The 24,409-nt window shown below is 32.7% G+C and overlaps 4 protein-coding genes across 5 annotated transcripts; 2 read left to right on the top strand and 2 right to left on the bottom strand.

Annotated features, from left to right (window-relative positions):
• Positions 1-990: 990 nt before the first annotated feature.
• On the top strand, positions 991-16,293 carry LOC126851110 (tubulointerstitial nephritis antigen-like). Of its 2 annotated transcripts, none has more exons than XM_050594714.1 (8): positions 991-1,135; positions 13,109-13,407; positions 13,630-13,693; positions 13,771-13,969; positions 14,594-14,889; positions 15,199-15,398; positions 15,536-15,690; positions 15,953-16,293. In XM_050594714.1, the coding sequence occupies exons 1-8, from the start codon at positions 1,125-1,127 to the stop codon at positions 16,070-16,072; spliced, it is 1,344 nt and encodes a 447-aa protein (XP_050450671.1). In that variant the 5' UTR covers positions 991-1,124; the 3' UTR covers positions 16,073-16,293. The 2 variants fall into 2 exon arrangements, with proteins under 2 accessions (XP_050450671.1, XP_050450672.1); XM_050594715.1 differs by lacking the exon at positions 991-1,135 and adding an exon at positions 1,755-2,027.
• A 5-nt stretch (positions 16,294-16,298) lies between these two features.
• Positions 16,299-19,211, bottom strand: LOC126851111 (uncharacterized). Its single transcript, XM_050594716.1, has 4 exons — positions 18,680-19,211; positions 18,071-18,255; positions 17,413-17,799; positions 16,299-17,271 (listed from the first exon to the last, which is right to left on the bottom strand). The coding sequence occupies exons 1-4, from the start codon at positions 19,020-19,022 to the stop codon at positions 17,038-17,040; spliced, it is 1,149 nt and encodes a 382-aa protein (XP_050450673.1). The 5' UTR covers positions 19,023-19,211; the 3' UTR covers positions 16,299-17,037.
• A 955-nt stretch (positions 19,212-20,166) lies between these two features.
• Positions 20,167-22,588, top strand: LOC126851187 (60S ribosomal protein L15). Its single transcript, XM_050594865.1, has 5 exons — positions 20,167-20,289; positions 20,668-20,848; positions 21,433-21,569; positions 21,889-21,999; positions 22,270-22,588. The coding sequence occupies exons 2-5, from the start codon at positions 20,677-20,679 to the stop codon at positions 22,462-22,464; spliced, it is 615 nt and encodes a 204-aa protein (XP_050450822.1). The 5' UTR covers positions 20,167-20,289; positions 20,668-20,676; the 3' UTR covers positions 22,465-22,588.
• Positions 22,589-22,665: 77 nt separating this feature from the next.
• LOC126851188 (actin-related protein 2/3 complex subunit 3-B) lies at positions 22,666-24,126 on the bottom strand. The gene is made up of 4 exons (XM_050594866.1): positions 23,862-24,126; positions 23,316-23,492; positions 23,053-23,248; positions 22,666-22,953 (listed from the first exon to the last, which is right to left on the bottom strand). Exons 1-4 carry the CDS (start codon positions 23,865-23,867, stop codon positions 22,799-22,801), a joined length of 534 nt encoding a protein of 177 aa, XP_050450823.1. The 5' UTR covers positions 23,868-24,126; the 3' UTR covers positions 22,666-22,798.
• Between the last annotated feature and the right edge of the window lie 283 nt (positions 24,127-24,409).

Here is a 24,409-nt window from a genome sequence, read left to right as displayed (position 1 = left end):
GTATAAGTCATCTGAAAGAATACGAATAGAATTAGCCGAGAATGAGCTGAACTCTTACAGTTAAATTAACGCGATCGATTTGCGATTAACGCTTGATTGATTTATTTACATAGCACTTGTTTGCTGACATTCTCAGTTAATTCGTCATCGAATTAAGCAGCTTAGTATATTATCCGATTGATGGGTTATCGTAATCGTTCACCGATGTGACAACCGTATAAATTCGATAAGCGCTGTAGTATAAATTAAACATGGTTTAGGAAATTTTTATATTAAAAAAATTATTCACCAATTTTTAATATTTTTAATCGAAATAAAATAATATCGATCATATAAAGTGAAGCAGAAGCACGAAAATTTATTTTACTTAATTTTATTTATTTTGCGTACGAATAATTTTCTGTTTTTATTACGAAGACCATGTCTCTTATATTTGAAAGATGCATCAAATGTTAATACTCATGCTGACATTTGCAAACAAGCGTCAGCATGAGTATCAACATTTCAGCCATACATATAAATGTATAAAATTATAATAATGTGTATAAAATTATAATAAAACAATCCGCAAATTTTCCTCGTTCTCTCAAAGTATTTGCAAACGCATCATATTTATTTTATTCTATTTCTGTACATTTGAATAAAAGTTAGAATGCTGCATATAAAAATATCACATTATTAAAATTAAGCATATAATTTAATGTATAAAAACTTCCATCAAGGATATGAATCGATGATATCGCTTTCCCGAGATAATTCGTTTATTTTTTCTCGCGGAAACGTGGTCTTTCCAGCATCCGGTCTCTCTCTCTCTCTCCTCTCTCTTTTTCTTTGTAAGTTTATTCTTTCTCTGAATAAAACTGCCAGGCTTTGCGCGCATCTCGTCAATGACGTATTTCGTCGGAAGTGTACGAGGAGATCCGGTAAGCAGAAGAGATATAGATTTTAGAACGTGCGTTTATTATACAACGTGCTCGCTTCAGTTTGATTCGTGCTTCAGATCCGTCAGCAGCTCGGACAGATCTTTTTTTTCTGATTGATCCGGAGTGAAATTTCGAGAGCAATCATGGTTATCGAGCACGCGTGTCTATCAATAGACACGATTAATTTTCTGTGTATTAAATATGCTCATCGAGTGAGTATCTATATCAAATCCTTGATAGTTAATTACATGTACCTCTTGAATTAAAATTAAGACTGGAGAAGAAATTTTACGCTATCAACATCTTTTTATAGAAATGCCCGATAGCCCAATAGGGTTGCCTGTTGGCTAGAAATAAGTTGCGATAGTTTCAGGCAGGAGTTGTGCTTCGAGAGCCTTAGGCAATCGGCTTGGTATATCCCATCCTATCCCATTCCATAAATGTCATCGTGAGATCTCTGGAATAGATATTTGTCATTTTTATAATTTTGCAATTCATCATCGCATTAGAAGATATCGAGAGATGTTGTTGTCATTATTATTTTCTGAGATTTATCCTGCAATGAGACTGTACGATTTCCCGCGATTCCCCACAATTCGCGGCTTCACCTTTCCACCTTCATGGATGACTGTCATCCGCGCCTTCGTCATCCCGATGACGATGACGGGGAAATCGTTGGAAGACGCGGCGACAAGGAGATCCGGTGGGTGGTAGACCCAAAGAACCGATCGTCTTTCGCACGGCGCTGCTCTCCGCTCCTCGTAGCGGTTCGAACCGAATTGTGATACCGAGACTTAGTTTAGCTAGCGTTTACCTCTCGTCTCCGCGGGTCAGTTAGGCTCGCGCTTTCGAGCCGCCAGCACCGGCTGTGTTCTCTTTCTTTCTCTCTCTCTCTCTCTCTTTCTCTTCTTCTGCCGTAATCTTTTTATTTAGTTGTCCCGACATCTTGATCCCCTTTTCGCGAATTCTATTGATTATTTTTTTTTTCTTCTTTCTCCTTCGTTACGGTGCGATTGTCCCCGGCTGCACGAGGCACATGCAAACCGACGATCGTCGAAGAGGATAGTCCTCGATCTGGACCAAACTGAGTCTCGTCGTTTCCGAGTAAGTGGTATAATCATTGAATGTGTGGTGATGTCGCAAAATTTTTACCGATCTCGAGAATGTGATCGCGATCATGGAAAGTGAGGCATCGCTCAAATTTATCGAAGCTGTGCAAATAATTGTCATTTGATCTTTTGTACAAATGTACAGGTTTTTTGCAAAAACAGGAACTATGTAATATTTTTAAGACATTCAAAAGAGATATATAATATTTGAAATTTTAGTCTATAAATTTTAATATTGAAGATCAAGTCTATCATTGCGACACGCGACTGATTAATTCCTTTTATCGAACGAGTCAATAATAAACAAATTTCTTCCAAGATATATTTTATGCCAATTAAAAGACATAAACGTTTAAAAACGGTTAAAAAATTAACATTTAATTATGTTTTTCTTCTTTTACATTTATGTTTACAAACTTAATCTTTCTTTCAACTAATTAATAGTGAATTAAATTTGGATTAATAACGACTTGTATTTAATCAATTCGCTATCAGACTATTTATAGCGATTACTATTTATATTAATACTATTTATAGCGAAAAAAATGCAAACAAATGCGAATAATGCTTTATTTTTTCTTATCGTTAAACTCTTAGAAATTTTAAATTATAAAAATTAATAATTTTGCTCTTATATCTATGTATGTATGCGGGTATGTTCGGCCGCATTTTAAATATATTTTTTTATATGGAAACAATCTCGTTGCGACAAAATGTCTCATTCCATATTTTACTATATTCAATAATTTATTTAATAATAAATTTCTGACTCGTTATGTCTTCGCGTTCAGATGATATAAATTATTCATGTTATTCAAAAGTAGATTTTTGATAGATATAATAGTGAGAAAATAACATAAATTTACGAAATTTACTTGAAAAATTTAAATTTTAGTATTTAATGATCAAAGCACTAATTTTAATATCGTTGATAATTGGACCCATATGCGCATCAATGTAAATTTTCAAATTTGCAATTTATATAATCTCTTTTAATCATTTCACACTTTATTTATTCGATTTAATACAAAAATTGATCGTTCCTAGAATCAGCTGATCTTAATGTGATGAGGTCAGCAACGAGAAAAAAAATTGCGAGTTACAAATATACATCAACATTACAAACACGCTGACGAACTTTGACAAATGTTCGCGCAAGTTTGATACCGATTTTGATGTCATGACCTACACGCTTGAGAATACCAACCACTTAAATAGCGATTTGTCTATCGTTATCAATTATCATCCTAATCCACAAATTATGTCAATGTATGAGCTCAAAGACAATGGACGCATTAATTTATGGTCACGATCGCGAGATCGATAAACAGGAATTAAATCAATTCTTCTTCATCTTTCAATTTACACTTGTAGTGATTCTTCAAATGCTTCTCTGCAGACAACAATGAGATCAAAAAGTTATTTTTTTCATAACAAATTATTTGATACTCTGTCTCTTTGAAAGGGAAGCCTTATCAAGCCGCACTCTTAGCATAATACGAGAGTCACTGGATGGATCCTGCTTTAGAGTCGAGCAATTCATATCGCGACAGGCTTGTAATTCTATGCAACAGATATATCGCGCGGCGATTAAGACGAGAGAATATACATATATTTTATGCTTGTGTGTGTGAGATAAGTATGTAAAAAATAACAGCGCCGGCCCCAAAAATCTTCTCGTTCTCGCCGAAGATCATCGGATAATATTCTGAGAGATACATATATGTATTAAATCTCGCACACGCGCATTTTAAATTTCTTCAATCCAATAATGTAAGGCACAACCTTGCTCATTCCTCGTATATGGTAATTTTGCAACTTTCATCGGCAATAGCGCATGGAAATAGCGTTGATTTCTTCGTACGTAACTGACAGATAACTTATAACCAGCTTGCAGAGCTGTATGTCACACGCGGCGACAAGGTTGCGACCGGGACGGTGACTATGGCGGGAAAATGTCAGCATTAAGTTTTATATATAATTTGTGCTTGCGCTATACAGGCTACATCGAAGGTTTTAAATTTAATTTTAATAACAGATTCATTGATATGAAATATGAGATTTTCAGAAAAATCCTAAAAATTAGCAGAAGATGCAATTATTTTTTGATGTTTCTTCCGGGCGAAATTTTCGACTATGTCCTTTTGTAAATGAACGACTTGTGCATTGCTCCTCGAGTTTTAATAATAATTCAAAAAATGTTTTATTGAAAATAAAATTTTTTTTATTTAATCTCTCACATTCTTTCTTATCTCTGATCCTCGATGGAATGTTATCGTAGCGAAATGGAGCGTATCAAAGGAATATTTTAAATATGCTTGGCGCTCCTTCCCTTCGCGTGCAAGGTAAATTTATCTACGATAATATGGGTAAGATGTCTTTATAAATAATTAAGATGTCTTTATAAAATTTTATTAATGATATAAACATTTTTCATGTTTGTTTTTTGAAAAAGATAATGTTGTCTAAGTAGTGTGTTTTCTAAAATGATTAATTTAATTATAATTTGTAAGCTGTCTTTCGATATTGTCGGTGCATCTATCTCCGTAGTCGAAGTCAGCCACGAAATTTATGGGCGCAATTAAAACTTCTACAGTGCAGTTTCATCACGAAAACAAAACGGCGGTTAAGAAATCACAGCTCAATCCGACCATTCTGTTCTAATTCGAGCGATCGTATTAATAACTGTCTTCGGCGCACATCGCGACAGAAAGTAAACACTTTTTGATAAACGGACAGCGGAGTGAATAAATTCTGCGTTAATGAAAAAAATCGTTATCAACGAGATGTAGGTCAGTCCGCTTTTTTGAGAGGTAAAAATACTGTTAAGATTATCGCGACGCTTTTATTGAGGACGTCGCGACAACTTGACAGTTTGGGCGGCGAGTGTGACATTTCGAATTAATCACGATGTCACTCTGACAATGAAATTTCTCGATGCGTTACGTAAAGATTTCGGAGCTATTTGAAAGTTGACCATACGTAAGATGAGATAAGTTGTGAAAAAAAATATATACATATATGATTTCTTGTATAAAAGTAAATCGATAAAGCTGAAAACGAGAAATTTTCTTCTAGCATACAGACAAGTATTTATAAAATTTTTTATAATTAAGAAGTTGATGTATACAGCAAAATGTATTTTATTAAATGTATTTCGATAAAATACTAAATATTTATTAATAGACAAAAATCGAATTATTTTAGAATAGAATCTATGACACATACGTTAGTTTCATAATCACAAATGCATATGCGTCAGCGCTACGACATAACACTTGACAAGACACCGCATGTAATTCTGCTTCTCGAGATCAGTATCGCGATACTAGCAGCAAAATGTAATACCAGGCGTGTGTGTAATTTGCCGATAGTCATCAGTTGGCACGCTGAAGGCGTTAACGAATGTCCCACGACGATAATTGAACGATCATCGTGTGGACGATGATGAATAAACGCGCTAATAAAGTTTCAGTATCACAGTAATTATTATAATTTATTGAAACATATTTATAGTACAAAATTTTGCTAATTATATGAGTATTTTTGAAATGTGAGGTGAGATTTTTATATTGTATATTCGTTCTTATTTGTATTATCTTTGCTCTTGCGAGCAAAAGATAAAGATTGTCTTAGAATGAAACCGAAGACGATGTATAGAAATGCGAATTGTCATCGCTATATTTACTTGTGGTATATGCAATGTCTGCATTAATTGTCAATCGCGGTTTACCGCGCTTTAAACTGCTAGACTCTGCCAAAGTAGAATAACGTGAGTTGGTAAACTAAACATAATAACTGAAAAATTGCCATAAAAATCATTGAAGAAAATACTTATATAAATTTCATTTTATATTTTGTGCTTTTAATTTAGAAACATACTTTTCTTATAAGAAAATGAAAAAAAATTTGATTTTTTCGATATTGACAATGTATGCGGATTATAAAAGAATTAGGGATTCATCTGTCGTAAACGTACACAATTCATTGCTGGATATTAATCGAACACGTGTTTATTACGATTTATCGTTATCATAGGCCATTGAATGGCTATTAGAGGAAACATGATTAATCGCATCCAATAAATCAGTTTACGATGCTAGAGAGGAGCCAATAAATGTCTGCAAGCTGGAATATATGTCAGACACATGATTTGGACACGCTCTTGACATTAAATTGCGAAGTCCTTAAAAAGTTCAAGTAAATTCTCCACGTTTAAAAATGCTAAATTTTAATATTTTGATGTTAATAAAAGTTTTATGTTATTGAAGCTAAATACTAGCTAAATTTAAAATTTATTGACATCGGCAATAAATGCAACAATATTTTTTGCAATAATAAATTAACTAAATAAGAATCAATGCAGTAGATTAACTTATGTCGCAGAAATAAATGAAGTTTTTTCAGAAAGTAAATTTTCCGAAATACAAATGCTAATATATTCTTTCCGAATGCAAACAACCTATAATATCGCGGAATTTGGGGCAACAGCGCGCATCCATCCGGTGCTCTTGCTTGATATGACGTGCACGTTATTTTTAGTATTAACAATTTGTAGGATCGCGAAAATAACCACACGCGCCGTAAACACTTTTTTTAAAGAGCAGTAAGAAAATCCACAACGCTAAAGAAGAAAAAGCGAATGTATTAAAAAGAATTCAATTTATACAAAATTTGAAACGTACACAAAACCGTTTCTTAATTATTAATTATTATTAATATTAATTATAATTGAATAGGTATTAATCTAACGTTATTTTTATCCATAAATTATATGTAAAGAATGAGTCATCAAAACGAATATTTTACAGACATATTTTATATTCTTAACAAAATAATGTCGCGACACGTTTCTTTCTTCTGTATTCTTTTTTCTTTTCCAATTGTTAAAGAATTTGCTAAGACGAAGTCATAATTAGTGATTGTCACAAATTCTTAATTTAGAAAGATTGGGATAGATGTACGGAATTATGCAAGACGCAATATATGAGTAAAACGATTCGCGCGGTGATTGTCGCGCACGTGGGGCAAGAACAATCTTCTCGCGCGCAATTCAGTCGGACCATGTGTGACATTTATTGCGTGTCATTCCTTGTCCAATGACAAGTAGCATAAATCGACTGGCACGTGTCTCTATGTTGACGCAAGAAGAGCTTTCGTGTTCTGTCGGGATTCTCTATTTGAGAGCGATGACCATTCGCGTAGGTTGAAAGTTCTCGTGCAAAAACAGAGCTCTTCTAACGAAGCGTTATAAGCGTTGCAAGCCAACAATCACGCGTATTCTGTCGACGGAATATAATTGTTTTGTCAGCCTATAAATCAGGAATTTAAATCGTTCTTTCTTTACATTTATTTCGATGCTAAAAAGAAAGATCTAAAATATTTTTTCTGAGGAAAAAAAAAAAAAACAAAGGTATATAATAATTCTTGTTGTTGCATCGACCGGATACACCGAAGTTATCTGTACCTAGAGTTTATTTTATCTGACGGCTCACACGCATACGCAAAGGAGATGGATGTTTGATTGCTCGCAAATATCGCTATCCGCCGCGAAAAGAAAAGCAAGAGCGAGAATCTCGCGTCAAGGATTTTAAAATTCCAAGATGTTCTCATTTCGTACGCTTCTCATATGATCTACAAAAATAAGCGGAGACAGAATATAAAGCAGGAGCTCTATACACAGTGACCTATTTATTTTTTCAATATCCAGCGAAATGCAATGAACGCATATCTAGAAATACCTACACCTACACAGCAGATGTTTACTTTTCGGAGATCACAATTTTTTCAAAACATATCTTTGCAATCTGTGAAAATACATAGACGCATCAGAGCTATTTGATTCATCACAGATTAAAGATAAAAAAAGATTTTCTGTAATGCTTATATCGAGAAACGCGTTGAACAAATTAAATAAAGAGAAGTAAAGAGTTAAAATTGCATATTTATATATTTCTTTATAAAATTAAAAATTAAAAAAAGTTAAGAATAAAATAAATACGTAATTTTTTTTCTCATAAAGCAGCGTTTAGTTTCGTCTGCAAAAAGTGATGAACGAAAGTTTACCATCGAGCCGGTTATGTATACGGTTACATATGTTGACACGAACATTGATATCGTATTATGTCATTGCGTTTAGCGACGCTGTTTGATAGTCTGGCCGCTGCCAGTGATTACAGAATGCACTCCGCCTTATGAATGTATGCAAATATCGTCGGTCTGTTTAGCATAGGTGAACGCTTGTTAATATTCAAATTTCGATTTAAACTCCTTGAAAATTTCTCTTTGCTTCAATTGTTTTGTACTTTATTGAAAAATTATGTTAAACAAAAGTCATAAAAATTGTAACAAATTGCAATCATTCCAATAAATGCGAAAATAAAAGCACAAAATATATAATAGAAAAAAATAAAAATCAAGGCTAATTATGAAATAAATATCGTATAATGATTTTATAAATGTTAAATAACGCTTTAACATAAAATTCTATAAATATAAAGACTTTCTTGTAATTGTCGAGAATTCAAAAAGGAATAAAATATTACGTGGTCTGCTATTCAAATTTGCATATTTGTCGTAAACAGAGAACGGCGGAAATTTCTTTTCAAAGAAAAAAAAGATTTCCAGGATTGCGCGAATAATTCGAAGAATTGGCATATGATGTGTAAAATATGTGCATGTAATTGCAAACCACGTTGTATCACTCGCAAAAACATGAATCACGAAGCCAGTTCGATGACGGGATATACACGTGACTCCCCTGTAGTACGAAAAAAAAGCGTTTATCCAAGTAACATTCTCGATGACATTGAACGTGATGAAATATCACTCGGTGAGACGCGTTAATTCATTTCTATCCGATGACGTGCCGCGCAGGTCGCGGCAGTTGACGCGATGCTCATGGAATTTAATCTATAATTATGATATATAAAGGCCGCGCACTGGCTGCGACTAATCAGAGAAGCGGGTTGCATTTAATCACAGCCGCATCACTTGCATTCGCCCCGCGCGACTTCACTGACTTGAACATTTACTCGTCATCATTATCGCTTTAGTATTAATTGTAAGTGAAGAGTGATCGCGTTAATCGGTGATATAAATGCCTGAAAATATTTTGCAGTTTCCTTGGAAATTGATAAGTGCTCTCAAACATAGTGCTTGTAATAATTTTCGGAAAACGAGTATCGTAGTTAAAAAATAATTTGTATTTTTTTTTTTTTTTTTTTAACAATAAAACTTAAATCTGACGTTTATTTCTCAAAATTATTCAATTAGCCACGATTCATTTGTCATAAAATTAAATTGAATTAGAGAAAAACTCTTTAGTCCCAGTAGATGCTTTATTGATCTTTCTTCTTTAAATTCGATTGTCTTTCGAAAAGTCGGTCAAACTAATAAACACGATTGCATAGCTTTCTGTTGAGAGCATTCATTGAGTAAGCTCAAATCTGACATCATGTGTTCGCATAAACGCGATTAATCGATAGCTTTGTGATATACTACACATGAATATCAATTCCCTGCACTTTTGACGTAAAGACTCTCGTAGTAACTGAGTCATTAATTAATGACATTGCAAATCTTTTCATTAATGATATCTATACGTTCCGTAGGTGGACAAAATCAAATCGCGGCCGCTACCTACTACTAATGGAACTAAATAGGTCAAGAATACTTTGTTATACGATAATGTGATAACTGACCAATTATAATTTTATCGTATTATCTAACATGGTTAAATCGTCTCTATAGCTCAATTTTTGCGTACATGCTATATAATTAAGGGATAATAAAATTAGTTTAGATAGGAAAAAATTATTGACATTGTTTTATAAAATTTTCTAAAGTAAATTTAATAATGATAAAAAATAATGTTTCATTAAAAAATCTATATTTAAAAATGCCTAATATATTAAGAAAAATTATTTTAAATTAAAATAATTAAAAATTAATGTTGTTTTTAATTATAATTATTGTGATGTCATTAATTAATGTACATCAAAGACATAAAAAAGGATATCACAAGAGAAATTTTGTTATAAGTTACAAATTAACTTGATCTCTGATAAAGGATTTACAGGATATCAAGAATGGAAAAAAGAAAGAGATAGTAAAATATATATAATGTGTATCTTTCCTGCGACGAAGGGACTTTAAATTGATTCTATTTTCAAGGCTGATTTTAAAGTGGACTTGTTAATTTGAAGGCCCTAAAACGGTCGTGTATCTTAACCTTGGTAACCTTAGAAATACCTCTGGAATTGCGCCAGTTTCTGAATAGCCAGTTAAATGAACTATCTGTCTCTCTCAAAATGTCAATTCCACTTATATTAATAAGCGTTCAAATTCTGTCTGGCTTACAGTCTTCAACCTTTTTCCCATTTTGCTATTTGTAACAATTGTAAAAAAAAAAAAATAGTTTAATAACAGAAAAACGAAAAATAGCACGCGCTATTTTACTCATAAATGATAATCAATATTACGATAATAGTGTTTAAATATTCTCAAGGTATACCGATTATCAAATAATATTGTAAATTGTGATGCCGCAAACGGCATTAGTTGCTCAACGTGCGTCCAATGACTCTCTCTCGCAACTATTATCGGGAAATATATCAAACTCACAATGATGTAACTTTGGACCAAGTCCAGAAACCGCTCTCAGATAGATGAGCCACGAAGCCGCATACGAAGCATACGAAGGCCGCTTGCATTTCACTTTACAGAGTATTATCAATCATCCGTTCGAAATGCTCGTAAACATTTCTCTATCTCTCCTGGAATCACAGCTGTGTGATTAACTGTCTATGTATCGCTTTATGTGACACATCTCGCGAATTTGCGTCTCAATAAACACCATACCGACAACAGCAAGCGCAACAATTTCAAATTTTTAATTTATTCCTTTAATGTGCGTTCTGCGCTGTAAAGAAATAGAGAAACGATTTTAAAATGTATAAAATCTAGAGTTTTATATAATTAAAAAAAGTATATTAATATATACATATGTGTATATTTAAAATTTATAAAAGGACTACATAGGAGACATATATTTACATACATACACGTCGACTCTTTTTAATTCATCTAAGTTTCTACGAGAGCGTTGCTAACATTGGTTATATGAATCAGCCACTGGACCATGTCAATCTTGAACTAGGTCGATCAATGTAAACGTAGCTTTTAATTAACATTGCTGTTGCTCGAGGTAAGCGCGAGGATCCGTTCTTATTGAGACTCTTGTGGGGTGCGACGTTGATGTCATGGATCAGCTGTTACCGATTTCACCACAGAATGCATCGAGACATTGTACTCATATTCTGTTTATTCAGTTTGTGGTTTCTTAATTAGAACTTTACGATCTAAGTAAACTTTCGTTTATTTTCGTCTTCACGCCAATTAATATTATTTGCTTTTGCCGGACGAGAGGGCGGGATTCTATTAGGATGATTACTGTGGTAATTTTTTTTTTCAATTTGAATTTGTTCGTTTATTCCGCCGAAAAAAATTTAATTGACTACTTGAAAATACGTTGTGGCGTCTTAGGGAGGACGGGTCAAACCGGCAACCAACTTGCTTACGCATTCCAGGGTGCGGAGTATATATTTGCATTAATTGCTTGTTCCTCAATGAATGCGCTCGTCCTCTCGGAGAATCCGCGGTTGACGACAATAGAGAAATCCTTTGTTGCCTCTATATAAAGAAACGATTGCCGATGCGGTTCTCGGAATTATGTAGAATGGAGAAGGCATGATACATCGTTAAATAAAATATTGCTTTTGATATATCAAAATTATTTTACAGATTTTCATCTTGATTCTTATCTTTCTGATTAATCTTAAGTCAATTTTACTTTAACAAAAATTCCTTTCTTTTCATGTGTTAATATTTATAAGAGATAAAAAAAAAACTCTCTCAAAGTCACACATTAGTGATTAAATAATGCATTAATTTTTTTTTTTTTATAAAAGATGCTTTTTTTAAGTAAAATTTTATATTTAATTATGTATTTTTAAAGAATATATATACGCACATTTTTTTAATTTAATTTAAATATAATTGTAAGTACGATTAGCTAGAAAATCAATATTGTTACGCAAGTATGCAGCCTATCCGACATCAGGAAGCTAAAATCACGATCCTCGTTCCAGTCTGGTAAATTTCATTAATATTATAATGCAGCCGATTCAAGTGACACTCGTTTTAAAGTTACGTGATGCGTAATAGATGATGCATGGACCAATCGTGCGATTACAGATGTTGAATGCAGCTTCGAAAAGCCTCATATTATTGCTAACGAATGGATTGTTTCAAAACAATCTTAAATCATTAAGTCTTTTTAAACATTGATGTTTTAACTGTCTCTAATAATAATACAAAAAATAATAAAAAAAGAGAAAAATTAAACATTACAGAGATATTTATCTCAAAGGAATCGAGATGTTCACATAAATCTATATCATTGATTGCATTGAATTAATGATTAAATTAAATATATTAAATATTGTTAATTTTATTCAAATATTGAACTCTTACAATATCTTTATCATTAGATTTTTTGTTTTCAAATAGATACGACAGAAGTAGAAGTTGAATTTTATTCTTTTATTAAAGACAAAATTCAAAGACAAATTGCACAAGTCTGAAAAGATTTCCATCATCTTCTATAGAATGCCGTATGATGACAAATCGTGTGGCATTTAAACGGCCAACGCCTTGACGTCGTTCCAAAGCAGACGGGATGACGCGTCTCGCCATTCCAAAACATTGCAAACTCTTGGCAGTGTTATTGTTGACAATTGCCAGCTGTTACCGAATCCTACGTACCTTACACACACACACACACACACCTGAATGAGTTACGTAATTCGCGGAATTGATGTCACCATTTAAAGTTACGCGAAATTAATAAAAGCGACCATAAAAGATTAGATCAAAAAGTTAGATCAAAATACAACGTGCAAAATGGAGAAACTAATATATGTAATAAATTAGAAAAAAAACCGTACATAGATTTCTTTATATAAAAAAAAGTTTCAAAAAAATCTATATTGATTAATTATATAATTGTTTCAGGATGTGGACCGTACACTGCCCGAATTTAGTGTTCATCATCTTCGTATTCTTACCTTCCATTGTAAGAGGTATCCCGGATTATTCTGGACTGCCAACAGGACCATATTGCGCCTCGAGGTATCCTGGGGGTAGATGTTGTCCTGGACGACAGGATGAGTGTAGCGCACCGATTCTCACGACGTTGTGTTACTGCGATGACTTTTGCGATCGGTCACGCGAAGAGGACTGCTGCCCCGATTACTGGTATCATTGCAAAGGGATCGAGCCAAATGTCACGTCACCACCCCAGGAGATAAGAAGTAAAAATACATTATTTATATATGCTCATATATGAAATATAAATATATATAATAAAAAGAAATTTAATTTACTCACAGAGAGAAGATAAATTTAAAGAAATATTAAGTAATCATATAAAATCATTTACGATTTTATTATACAATAATTTTTTTATATGCAATATCTTATATTAATACAATAAATTATATTCTCTGCAAAAATCTTTTCTCGTGTTATTTCAGGATGCTTCTTCCAGGGGAGAGAGTACAATGATGGACAAACCTTAAAAGTTAATTGCAACACATGGTAATATCTTCTTAATGTATAATAACGGGTTTTTGAGAGAGAAAGCTGATCGTATATAAGTTGAATCTATTTTGCAGTAAATGCTCCTCGCTTAATAATCGCGCCGAAGTGCTCTGCGAGGAGAATCGATGTTTGATCGAACCGGAGTTAATGGAAGAGGTCAATTTGCAAGGACCTACTTTAGGATGGCAGGCGGGCAATTATTCCGAATTCTGGGGAAGAACTCTTCATGAAGGCGTGCAGCTTCGTCTCGGTACTCTCAACCCTTCGCAATCCGTAAGTATTTATTATTTGAAGTATTTTCAAAATTTTATTTTATGCATGATAAGAAATTTTATATGTTAATGTAAAATATTAACATAATAATTTTTTTAAATAAAAAATTTTTTAAATAAAAAATTATCTTGATATTTTGATCATGATAAAATGCATTGAGCTGAGTAAAATATATTAAATACATTACTCAAGAGTAGATAAATTGAAAGATTGCAGATAAAATCAAAAATTTGTAGGAGGATTGCAACAAGTTCTGCAGCTCGATAATTTTGAAATAAAACAACCTTGTTCTTAAAACGCGCGATGACTAGTATATAGACGCGAATTGTCTCGAAAGATTAGGTCAATTGCTTCGCTTGTGCAACTAAGACTAAAGTTTCATGGCTAAAGTAATCTCTTGTACTTTGCTGCGGAAGTTTTATGAATAAAAAAAGAATGAGACTCAACGCGTCTCATGCAAGCAGTGCTGGATTTAATCCCTTTAGATTCTCGAAGCCGTTGCGTGAAAATGTAAATTTTTTTCAATTATAAAAAAAATTTGTCGATATACAAATGAACAAAGGTTCGCGATATAAAAAATTCTAGGGATTCCGTTAAAATCTATCATACCTTTCGGTCATATAGGTGTACAAAATGAACCCGGTGCGACGTATTTACGATCCGGACGCGCTGCCACGGGAATTCAATTCCAGAACGCGTTGGCCACGCGATATATCCGACGTTCGCGATCAAGGGTGGTGCGGTGCATCCTGGGCTGTGTCCACAGCCGATGTTGCGTCCGACAGATTCGCGATTATGAGCAAAGGTGCTGAAGCCGTAGAGCTAAGTGCGCAGCATCTGCTCTCTTGCAATAACAGGGGTCAAAGGGGCTGCAAAGGCGGATATCTTGATCGTGCCTGGCTCTTTATGAGGAAATTCGGGTAATTTTCTGCATATAATTTAATTTTTTAAATATCTTACGCTCTCAAACATACACAGTTAAAATCTTAATTATATTTAATTTAAAACTAAAATTTTTTTGTTATATATATTAAGTATGTATAAATATAAAATAATTAACTCTACAATAGTAATATTTGTAATTTATTGAACTATTTTAGTCAATAAATTTGTATGTCATATGCTTCAAAATTATTATACTATATTATTATGTATATTATATATAATATTTTATAACGAACACGTAGAGTAAATTTTTTCCATTTAGTTATATTATTATCATATCGTAGACTGGTGGACAAGGAGTGTTATCCTTGGACCGGTAGAAACGATCAATGCAGACTACGTAAGAGAAGCGATCTAAAAACCGCTGGTTGCCAAAATCCGCCAAACCCGCTGAGAACAGAGCTATACAAGGTCGGGCCGGCCTATCGTCTAGGCAACGAGACTGACATTATGCAAGAAATCCTGACCTCTGGACCAGTGCAAGGTAGCTGCTACAATTTAGATCGTTAATCGAGATTTTAAAAAATATATTGGCAACATGTAAAATATTTTTTAACATATAATATTTAATTAAATTTAAATTAAAAATAATATTTAAAAAAGTAACGTCCATCCTTTCAGCTACCATGAGAGTCTACCAGGACTTCTTCATTTACCAGAGCGGAATATATAGGCACTCTCGAAGCGCAGAACTGCACGATTCCGGTTATCATTCAGTGAGAATAATCGGTTGGGGTGAGGAGCCATCTTATCGCGGTCCACCGCTCAAATATTGGGTAAGCTTATATGATATATCACAGTTATACGACGATAACACATTCATGCACTATTTAAAAAAAAAAAAATTCAAAAAGAGAGATTACGATAACACAAATTACAATTTTTTTATTGTAATTTGTTGGACGATATCGCTTATAATATTTTTTCTAGACAAAACAAGTTTTTAAGATGTTCTAATTTTGAGATATTTTTTTAAATTTGCCAATTGTTTTGTTTTATAATTGTAAATAATTTAAATATTTAATCTTTTTACTTCAGTTGGTTGCGAATTCATGGGGACACAACTGGGGAGAGAACGGACTTTTCAGGATTCAAAGAGGAATAAACGAGTGCGAGATCGAATCGTACGTGCTGGCAGTGTGGGCCAAGACAATATAAAAAAGAAAGAAAATACCAAAGTACTAGAATATCCGATTATCATAATAATTGTTGGTGCATTTATTGAATCTCTGTCATTGGCCCGTCGTTGTGAGCAATGACGCGATTATCTCGAAAGCGAGAAATGATATGAAACATCGATTTTTGAAAGTATGTGATCCAGTGCCTCCATATATACATCTTATTATATGTAACATTGAAGGAAAGGGAGGGTGGGTGGGATAAAACGGGGATAGAATTGTTTATAAATATTTAATATAAGTACATACATATAGTCAAAAAAAAATATCATCCTTAATGTTTCATTATTTGTAACAACACAATAATTACATATAGAAACGCCCGCTTGAATTCAGAATCAATCTTGCGAAAATCATGCCTCATGTAATAATCATGTGTCAATGAATTCGAATTCATGAAATAAATTTTGTAAGTACATTTTCTTATTTTTTTACAACAATTAATACTCCTCTATACACGAAATTGAACATCACACGAAGGAACACATATATTAACTTTAACCAAATATATATTTTTTGAGGAAACGGAAATGGGGAATGAAGTTTTTTTTTTTATAATTTAAAGGTACACGTGCATTTGACATGGGATACTCAGATTGCTCTCATAAAATAAATGGCAGTGTAACGATGTACTGGAATGTGAATTATATTTTTAATAGAAAGTTGATATATTTTTTTTGTATACTTGCGCTAGAATAATCGTGCAAGATATTATCTTAATTGTCTTTGATCGTCTTATCGCGATTTTTCTGCAAATTGACTAAAATAAATCTATATCAAATACGACATATATATATATATATATATATATATATATATATATATATAGGTATATGTATGTACATATATATTATGATATGGAAAATAGAATATTAGGCACTCTTGAGGAATAATTGTGCACGTTACATTAACAACTAGAAGGAACTTTCTTACATGATTTCACTGTTAAACTACGACGCTTCGCCTATTGCTTTTACAATGAGGACTATACACTTCTAATTTATCCCGCGGTGTGTTCATTGCGGAATAATCGATGGGAAATGGTACAGTATTATCGCGTATCAAGCAGGAATCCGTCATGCCCAGAAAATGCTCTCCCGGACCGAACGGACCGCGACCGAACAGAAAGTTGGCGAACACTAGCTGATACTGCACCCAGCCGAGGGGATGATCTCCATTCTTTTAACAAATTTTTTATTTATATATTAAATCTCAAGAGATTTAGTTTCAAAAATGCAAACAAAATTTAAACATTATAATTTTAATCAAAAATTGCTCGTGGAAACGCATCTCTTTTCGTTACAAATCGCATTAACTTACCGAAGTCAAGGAATTGTACGCGATATCCAGACACTTATTTATCCTATCGGTGTCCAGACCGACTACAGATCCATAAAAGGCCGCGAGTTCCTTCTTGCTGATCATTCCGCTACCGGAGCTGTTTATGGCGAGAAAAAACACCCTGGGCATAACTTTGATCCAGAACGGCATATCGTTGTAGCTTGCACCGTCCGGCGGTGCGATGATTTTCGCCCACCAGGACAACCAATCGTCCAGATCGATCTTTTTATCCGGCTCAGCTGACTCAGCGTTCGCCAATTTCCTGTTTTTATCTTGAAGGATCAATCCGGCAAATCCGTTTTCAATCTCCAACAGTCTCAAATATTCCGGACCGTTCCATGACCAATCCGCAAATCTTCTCAAACGCTTTTTTAATCCCAAGAAAAAATGTTCATTTACTTATTTCAAATTCTAGATTATCTTAATGTTTTTCAAATTTATTGATAAATATATATATAATTGTTATAATACAATTATAAATCAGCGATATATCTTAATGTATGTTACTTTTTGTGCATTATTCAATACAAAAAACTATGACAAAATAATTACAAATTTTACATTATTTCTATAAATTTTAGAATATAAGATATATATAATACAATAATACAAGAATTGAGAGTTTTTTAAACTTTACCTCCGAGAGTAGCGCGAAATCTTTTCTGCTGATATAACCGTCTTTATCATGGTCCAAGAGATACGTAAAAAAATGAGAGAACTTATCACGCTGTATGGGTGCTAAGGATTCTGAACCTCCGATTTTACCAAGCTCATTAATGGCGGATAAACTATTATCACTCGGAAAGCGGCTTACCCAGGTCGCTATCAAATCATAATAATTAATCATGCAGCTTTAATTTAGATCGTCTATAATATTTTCATTGTCACAGAATAAACATAATAATTAAATAATAATTATAGCTTATTATTGTCATTGATAGTAAATCAATATTATAAAATAAAGTAGAGATCCTCCAACTTTTTTTTTAGGTGAGTATCAACTTTTTCGCGATATCCCATATATAAGACTCTTATATACATAGAATTCAATTCGATTAAAATTCAAATTGAATAAAATTTATTTAAAAAACATCTGTAAAAATGAGTTACAATTTTACAATTGACGTGTTACTTTAAAAAAATCAATTGCATATAATTACGTGAGAATAAAAGAGCCACTTTTTTTACACAATAATTCAAATTAATCGAGATTTAATTAAAACAGAGATCACGTGAGTGTACTCACTCCACACGTGTACGCTCCAGCTGGGTTGTTCCAGATCGGGGATAGCGGCGGGCGCGATAGAGAGCTCGTCGATGTTGCTGCTGGTAGTTCGCCATCTCTTCAGCAAGTCTTTGGTCCGGTCGCGGGTTCGATCACACGCCTGTCGCCAGTTGGTGATGAATTTTCGTGGTACCTTGAGCGCATTGCTATCATCCAGACTTATGTCTTGGCTGCCGAGCGAGCTACGTTGACTCTTATCGGCAGATTCGCCGCCGCCTCCGCCGCCGCCTCCGCCGCCGCTTGACGTACCGTCATTCTCCGGATAGTACATAGGGTCCTTTATGCTGCCCGAGCGACTCTCCATGACGGACTACCTGACCAGCGTCATACCTTTAGCTGGTCGACGTTATGTATATATTTTATACAGGGCAACTCACTCTCCTGAAAATAATCAATTCCACCGGCCGGAGAGGTCACCAGGTCGCTCGATATTGCGTCCGCGCCGTTTCGCCGCCAGAATCTCTTCGGTATGCAGGTGTGACGATGAATACGTGTCTCTTTGAATTGTGTTTATATTTCTTGTTGCTTTTTCCTTTTCTATCCTGTATATGTTTTAATGTATTAGAGTCAAATGTTACTCTTATTTTGAATACAAAACTAACTATATATGTAAGATGAGATAGAAAAATTAACTCAGTGTTCAGAGAAATTCAACAAATGCACTGTAAATAATTTGCTGGATTGATAGAAAAAAAAAAACTAATTTGATAAAAACTTTTGCTGTAAAACAAACAAAAAATGTTTTAGCAAAATCTAAAAAAAGTCAGATAAAAATAATATAAAGAAAATTATTCTTTAAATATATTTCAAAGGCATTCTGACATTTGCATACAATAATCTAAGTATAAAGATGTTCCCATATGTATAATTTTCTATAATCAGTCAATGTTAAGATAATAAAAAAATTCTTTAAACCAAAATGGCATTTTATTATGTATATATGTATATATGATAAGAAATACAAATATTATTGCCTTATCATATTATTAGATGTAAATAAGTGTGGCAAAACAAAATAATAGTAAAAATAGAGAAATTGAAAATAAAAATCACAGGATTTTGAAAACAAAAGGATAAATGCAAGGAAAGAAGAAAAAAAGCTGAGAAAATCGGTACACGTTACGATTATGTTTGAAAAAACGTGCAAGTATTTGAGATATGTATATTAATTTAAAAAAAAATTGTTATACGCTGCTTTTAATACATTTTGTTGGATCGGAGAAAAAATCATAAGAGGGAGCGATGTGGTTTTACATTCCGACATAAATTTGAATTTGACCCAGATTTTGCGTATTGATACGGTTCCATGTGTACAAATTATAAATCGTATATATACTATATATATGATATATTTAAGTCCCGCGCCAGAGTTTATCTCGGAGTTATCGACGGATGTTTCCGACATGATTCTTGCTACTTGTTTTATAATTAAGGTTTTCAGAGGGCTCCGAGATCGCATATGATGAAAGCGCCATCGCCATGGTGGCCATTTTCCATCACACGAAAGTGGCTCCATCAGGGAGCGCCGGATTCTTTCCTTCTGTTTCCTTCCACTACGATATCTGTGTGGGGTGAGTGATGTTCATTGAAAATCGTATTTAATCATAAACATCCTGAGTTTTATAAGAATCGAGACACGAAGAATCTGATAGCTGAATTTTTCATAATTAAAAATATTCGCATATTTTCCATATATTTTTGTATCGAACATTTATATTAGTATTAACGAAAACGCTAACCTCGTGGATCAAACTGATCAGTCTTGTATTCGTTACTTTCGTGTAACTCTTGCAAATTTTGAAGGCATTTCTCACGTGAATAATAATTTAGACGCGTACGCTTTTATTGAAACGAATTATTTGTATAGAAAGAAAAACTTGTGCTAGCATCATGGTATCTAAATCATGGATGGTGTACTATTTAATGGTATGTCAATCACCTCTGCGTAGAGATCAATTATGGGGGCGTATAAGTATATGCAGGAGCTGTACCGCAAGAAGCAGAGCGATGTGCTTCGTTTCTTGCTGCGTATCAGATGCTGGCAATACCGTCAATTGACCAAGCTACATCGTGCCCCCAGACCATCCAGACCTGATAAAGCTCGTCGTTTGGGTTATAAAGCCAAGCAAGGTAAATTATTTATCAAATGGGATTATACTGTAGGCTTGTATAAAAATATTTAATTTGATTGTTTGGATTAGTTGGAATTTTTTTTTACAAAAGGCAGTCAGTATAATAATATGTATATGTTCATAATAATGCCTCAATAATGCTTCTCAGATATATGTAAAATGAAAAGATTTTATTTTTGGTATCGATTCACGACTCTTGTGATCTATGGCAGTCATGGAGATATCACGCAAACTTGTCGAATTGTTTCTTTTTTTTAGATTTGGACATTTTATACTACACACTTCCTATCTTGTGAGGAATGGCTCCATGACTGTTGGTAAATTTTTATATTTGATTCAATCTTATAACTAAATAATTATACTGAACTGCCTTTGTACTTATGTCTTTGTAATATAAAGTTACAACAAAATATGCTATTTTACATGATAAAAGATAAATGATGAATTGGTTCATGCACCACTCTTATAGTTTCATGAAGAGAATAATACCATACCACTTACTGATATATTTGATTAATTAAAGTTATAATATAAATATGATAAAGAATGCAAGACAAATGCAATATTTTATTTTTGCAATAGGCTTTGTTATATTCAGAATTCGTGTACGCCGTGGTGGGCGCAAGCGTCCAGTTCCTAAAGGTGCAACATATGGCAAGCCCAAGAGCCATGGTGTAAATCAGTTGAAACCCACCAGAAAATTACAATCAGTTGCTGAAGTAAGTTATTCAAACACACATATATAAATCAAAATTAAAAAATTTTAAATATATATTAAAATATATATATGATGTATTGTACTATGCTTTCTTAGGTTTAAATGGAGAAATTTCTCTAGTTATAGACATTTCAATTATGGAAAAATTTCTAAAATTCTATTGATATTAATCAAGTGAACAAATTATATTTCTAAAAATGATGATAGAACTTTTTCACAATGAACACTGATTCTTTTTTTCCTTGGATGTCTGAAATTATCATTTATTTGAAAATTATCTTTTTTTCTATTAGCATTTCTTATTAAATATTATTTTACAGGAACGCGTCGGTCGCCGTTGCGGTGGATTGCGAGTGCTAAATAGCTACTGGGTGGCCCAAGACTCTTCATACAAATATTATGAAGTAATTCTGATCGACCCTGCTCACAAGGTAATATTCAAAATTGATTATGTATAATATTATTATTCTTAAAATAACTATACACTATTTTATTGCAATTATTAATTGATATCCTTTATTTTCTTATTCTTAATATATTTATATCAATTTCTCGTTTTTAATTCACATATGATGATCTTATATCACGAATGAATAATCATGATTTTTTATCTTCCTTGGATGTCTGAATATAAAATAAATTTCGGGAACTTTAGGAATTTATTTATTGTAAGTTACCATCTTTTCCTGTTCTTGTTTTAGGCAATCCGTAACGATCCTAAAGTGAATTGGATATGCAACGCAGTGCACAAGCACCGTGAACTTCGTGGTAAGACCTCTGCTGGTAGAAGCTCACGCGGATTAGGCAAAGGACATCGTTATTCACAAACGATCGGTGGTTCGCGCCGTGCCGCTTGGAAGCGACGAAATACGCTATCTCTTCGCAGAAAGCGATAATTATGTCACTTGTAACCTTCACACAATGCAAGATAGATCATTTTATTGTTATACTTTATGTCATATCAATATTGTGGTGTATCCTGTAAAAAAAATAAATATCTTTTTCTTTAAGATTGTAAAATTTTGATGTGTATTATTAATTCCCATTTTTTATCCTTTCGTTCTGGTTTATTGTTGCTAAAATGTTATTTCAATAGATTCAGTTTTATAATAATGTTTTAATAAAAAGATCATAAATTTGATATAAAAGTAATAACAAGTGAATGTGTGAAAAATTTTTCTAATAGATTCCTTTATTTTTCTATCATACGCGCGCATTTTTCAAAATAATTCATTGCCCAGGTCCAGATAATGATTTGTCCATGAACTTCTTTTTTGCAAAGCAGAGCCACCATTTACTTGGCTTTCCATCCTCACCATATACTTTGTCAACAATCCTAACAGCTGTTTCTTGTCTGATCTGATAAAGATACTGTCTCATAAGATCTATAAAATGACAAGTAATATTCTGTTATTTCTGTTACTTCAAAATATGAAAAATATTTTAAAGTGTTATGAATTATCAGTAGTTTTATTGATACTTGCCAGCCTCAGCAGGACTACTCGGTTTGGCATATACAGAATTCAAGGGAAAACCAGGATCACCAGGGATATCAAATTTGGAGATAGCAAGAGAAAACATTTCATTCATAGCTTGTGGTTGTGTCGCACATTTTTGTAACTTCTTCAAACATTCAGTAATAAATAAAGTAATATATATTAAAACTCTGTCAGCCTCGCTCTGTAAAAAAACTTAATTTTACTTATACTATATTTTTTAACTATTATTTCACAATATGAAGTATTACCTTAATTTCATATGTCCTGAAGAATACATTTGCTTTAAAGAAATATAATGCCTCATCGATTATATCCTGTTCTTTGTTGTTAAAAGGAGGTGCAGGGCCTCTGAATGAGGTCTTGATTGGTAACAGTGCCATGTTTCCGATTGTGCCATGGCTTTTTGTAAAGCTTGAATGATACGCCTAAAATTTGTGCAATATATAAATAGAAAATTTTAAATTATAATAATATGTTAGAAAGAAAGAGAGAGAGAGAATATGATTAATTTATTAAAGTATATAACATAGTTTCACTACAGTAATTAGTCTCCACATATGTATTGTTTATCATCAAATGTACTTTGTAAAATCTATACATAATAATTTTCAAAATATTTAATATAAATATTCATAATGTAGATAGAAATTAAAGCAAATGTTTAAATTAAGAAGAAAAAATAAATAACTTCTTATTGCATTATGGTTATGTTACTCGGGTAACGCCCTCGTAATTTTATTTACTTTGAAACAATGCTCGTTTATATTAACATAAAATTTATTACAAAAACTTACAGGCATGATGGCGACAATAATTCGTTTCTTAAAGGATTTTTTCGTTTGTTACAATGAATGATACATCAATTGTGACATTCCGGCGATACGTCAAACCATTGAGCATTGATAAGCAGTATATCCCTAGATGGTTAGATGTTAGATCTCATTTCATCACTTTAGCTTTATCATGTTATATTTATGGGTGCGCCGCATTATTAGATCTTTTTTTGTAATTTGTTATAATTAAAAAAAAAAATGAATATGCCAAAATCTGCAAATCTGATTGTCTCGTGCTTAGAAATACTGTAGAAAAACTAATCCTTTAAAATTGGTACATAAATAAAATTTAAATTGAAAATTAAAGTATCAAGAAAACGTAATCAATTTAAATAAAAAATTAATAGGAATTGTGATTAGTGATATTTTTTATATGGTATTTTCATATTTCATATATATTTATTTATAAAATATTGATCATTTGTATTATGTGTATGTTAGTTCATAGAACTATTACATAACTCATTTATTTATACAATCTATGTTTTGTTAAAAATTAAAATAAAAAA

This window comes from Cataglyphis hispanica, chromosome 7, assembly GCF_021464435.1.
Source record: "Cataglyphis hispanica isolate Lineage 1 chromosome 7, ULB_Chis1_1.0, whole genome shotgun sequence".
In the NCBI taxonomy this organism is placed as follows: domain Eukaryota; kingdom Metazoa; phylum Arthropoda; class Insecta; order Hymenoptera; family Formicidae; genus Cataglyphis; species Cataglyphis hispanica.
The sequence above is the reverse complement of the archived record's forward strand: the minus strand, read 5'-3'. Positions and strand labels throughout refer to the sequence as shown.

Excerpts from the sequence above, each read along its gene's own strand:
- LOC126851110 (XM_050594714.1), top strand. Across the intron at positions 13,970-14,593 it reads CTCTCAACCCTTCGCAATCC|GTGTACAAAATGAACCCGGT; the intron begins GTAAGTATTTAT and ends TCGGTCATATAG. Across the intron at positions 15,399-15,535 it reads GACCTCTGGACCAGTGCAAG|CTACCATGAGAGTCTACCAG; the intron begins GTAGCTGCTACA and ends CCATCCTTTCAG.
- LOC126851111 (XM_050594716.1), bottom strand. The coding sequence starts at position 19,022 with ATGGAGAGTCGCTCGGGCAGCATAAAGGACCCTATGTACTATCCGGAG. Across the intron at positions 18,256-18,679 it reads CTGGAGCGTACACGTGTGGA|CGACCTGGGTAAGCCGCTTT; the intron begins GTGAGTACACTC and ends ATGATTTGATAG. Across the intron at positions 17,800-18,070 it reads ATTTCGCGCTACTCTCGGAG|CGTTTGAGAAGATTTGCGGA; the intron begins GTAAAGTTTAAA and ends GGATTAAAAAAG.
- LOC126851187 (XM_050594865.1), top strand. The coding sequence starts at position 20,677 with ATGGGGGCGTATAAGTATATGCAGGAGCTGTACCGCAAGAAGCAGAGC. Across the intron at positions 20,849-21,432 it reads GGGTTATAAAGCCAAGCAAG|GCTTTGTTATATTCAGAATT; the intron begins GTAAATTATTTA and ends TTTTTGCAATAG. Across the intron at positions 21,570-21,888 it reads AATTACAATCAGTTGCTGAA|GAACGCGTCGGTCGCCGTTG; the intron begins GTAAGTTATTCA and ends ATTATTTTACAG.
- LOC126851188 (XM_050594866.1), bottom strand. Across the intron at positions 23,249-23,315 it reads TCAGGACATATGAAATTAAG|AGCGAGGCTGACAGAGTTTT; the intron begins GTAATACTTCAT and ends GTTTTTTTACAG. Across the intron at positions 22,954-23,052 it reads GAGTAGTCCTGCTGAGGCTG|ATCTTATGAGACAGTATCTT; the intron begins GCAAGTATCAAT and ends GTCATTTTATAG.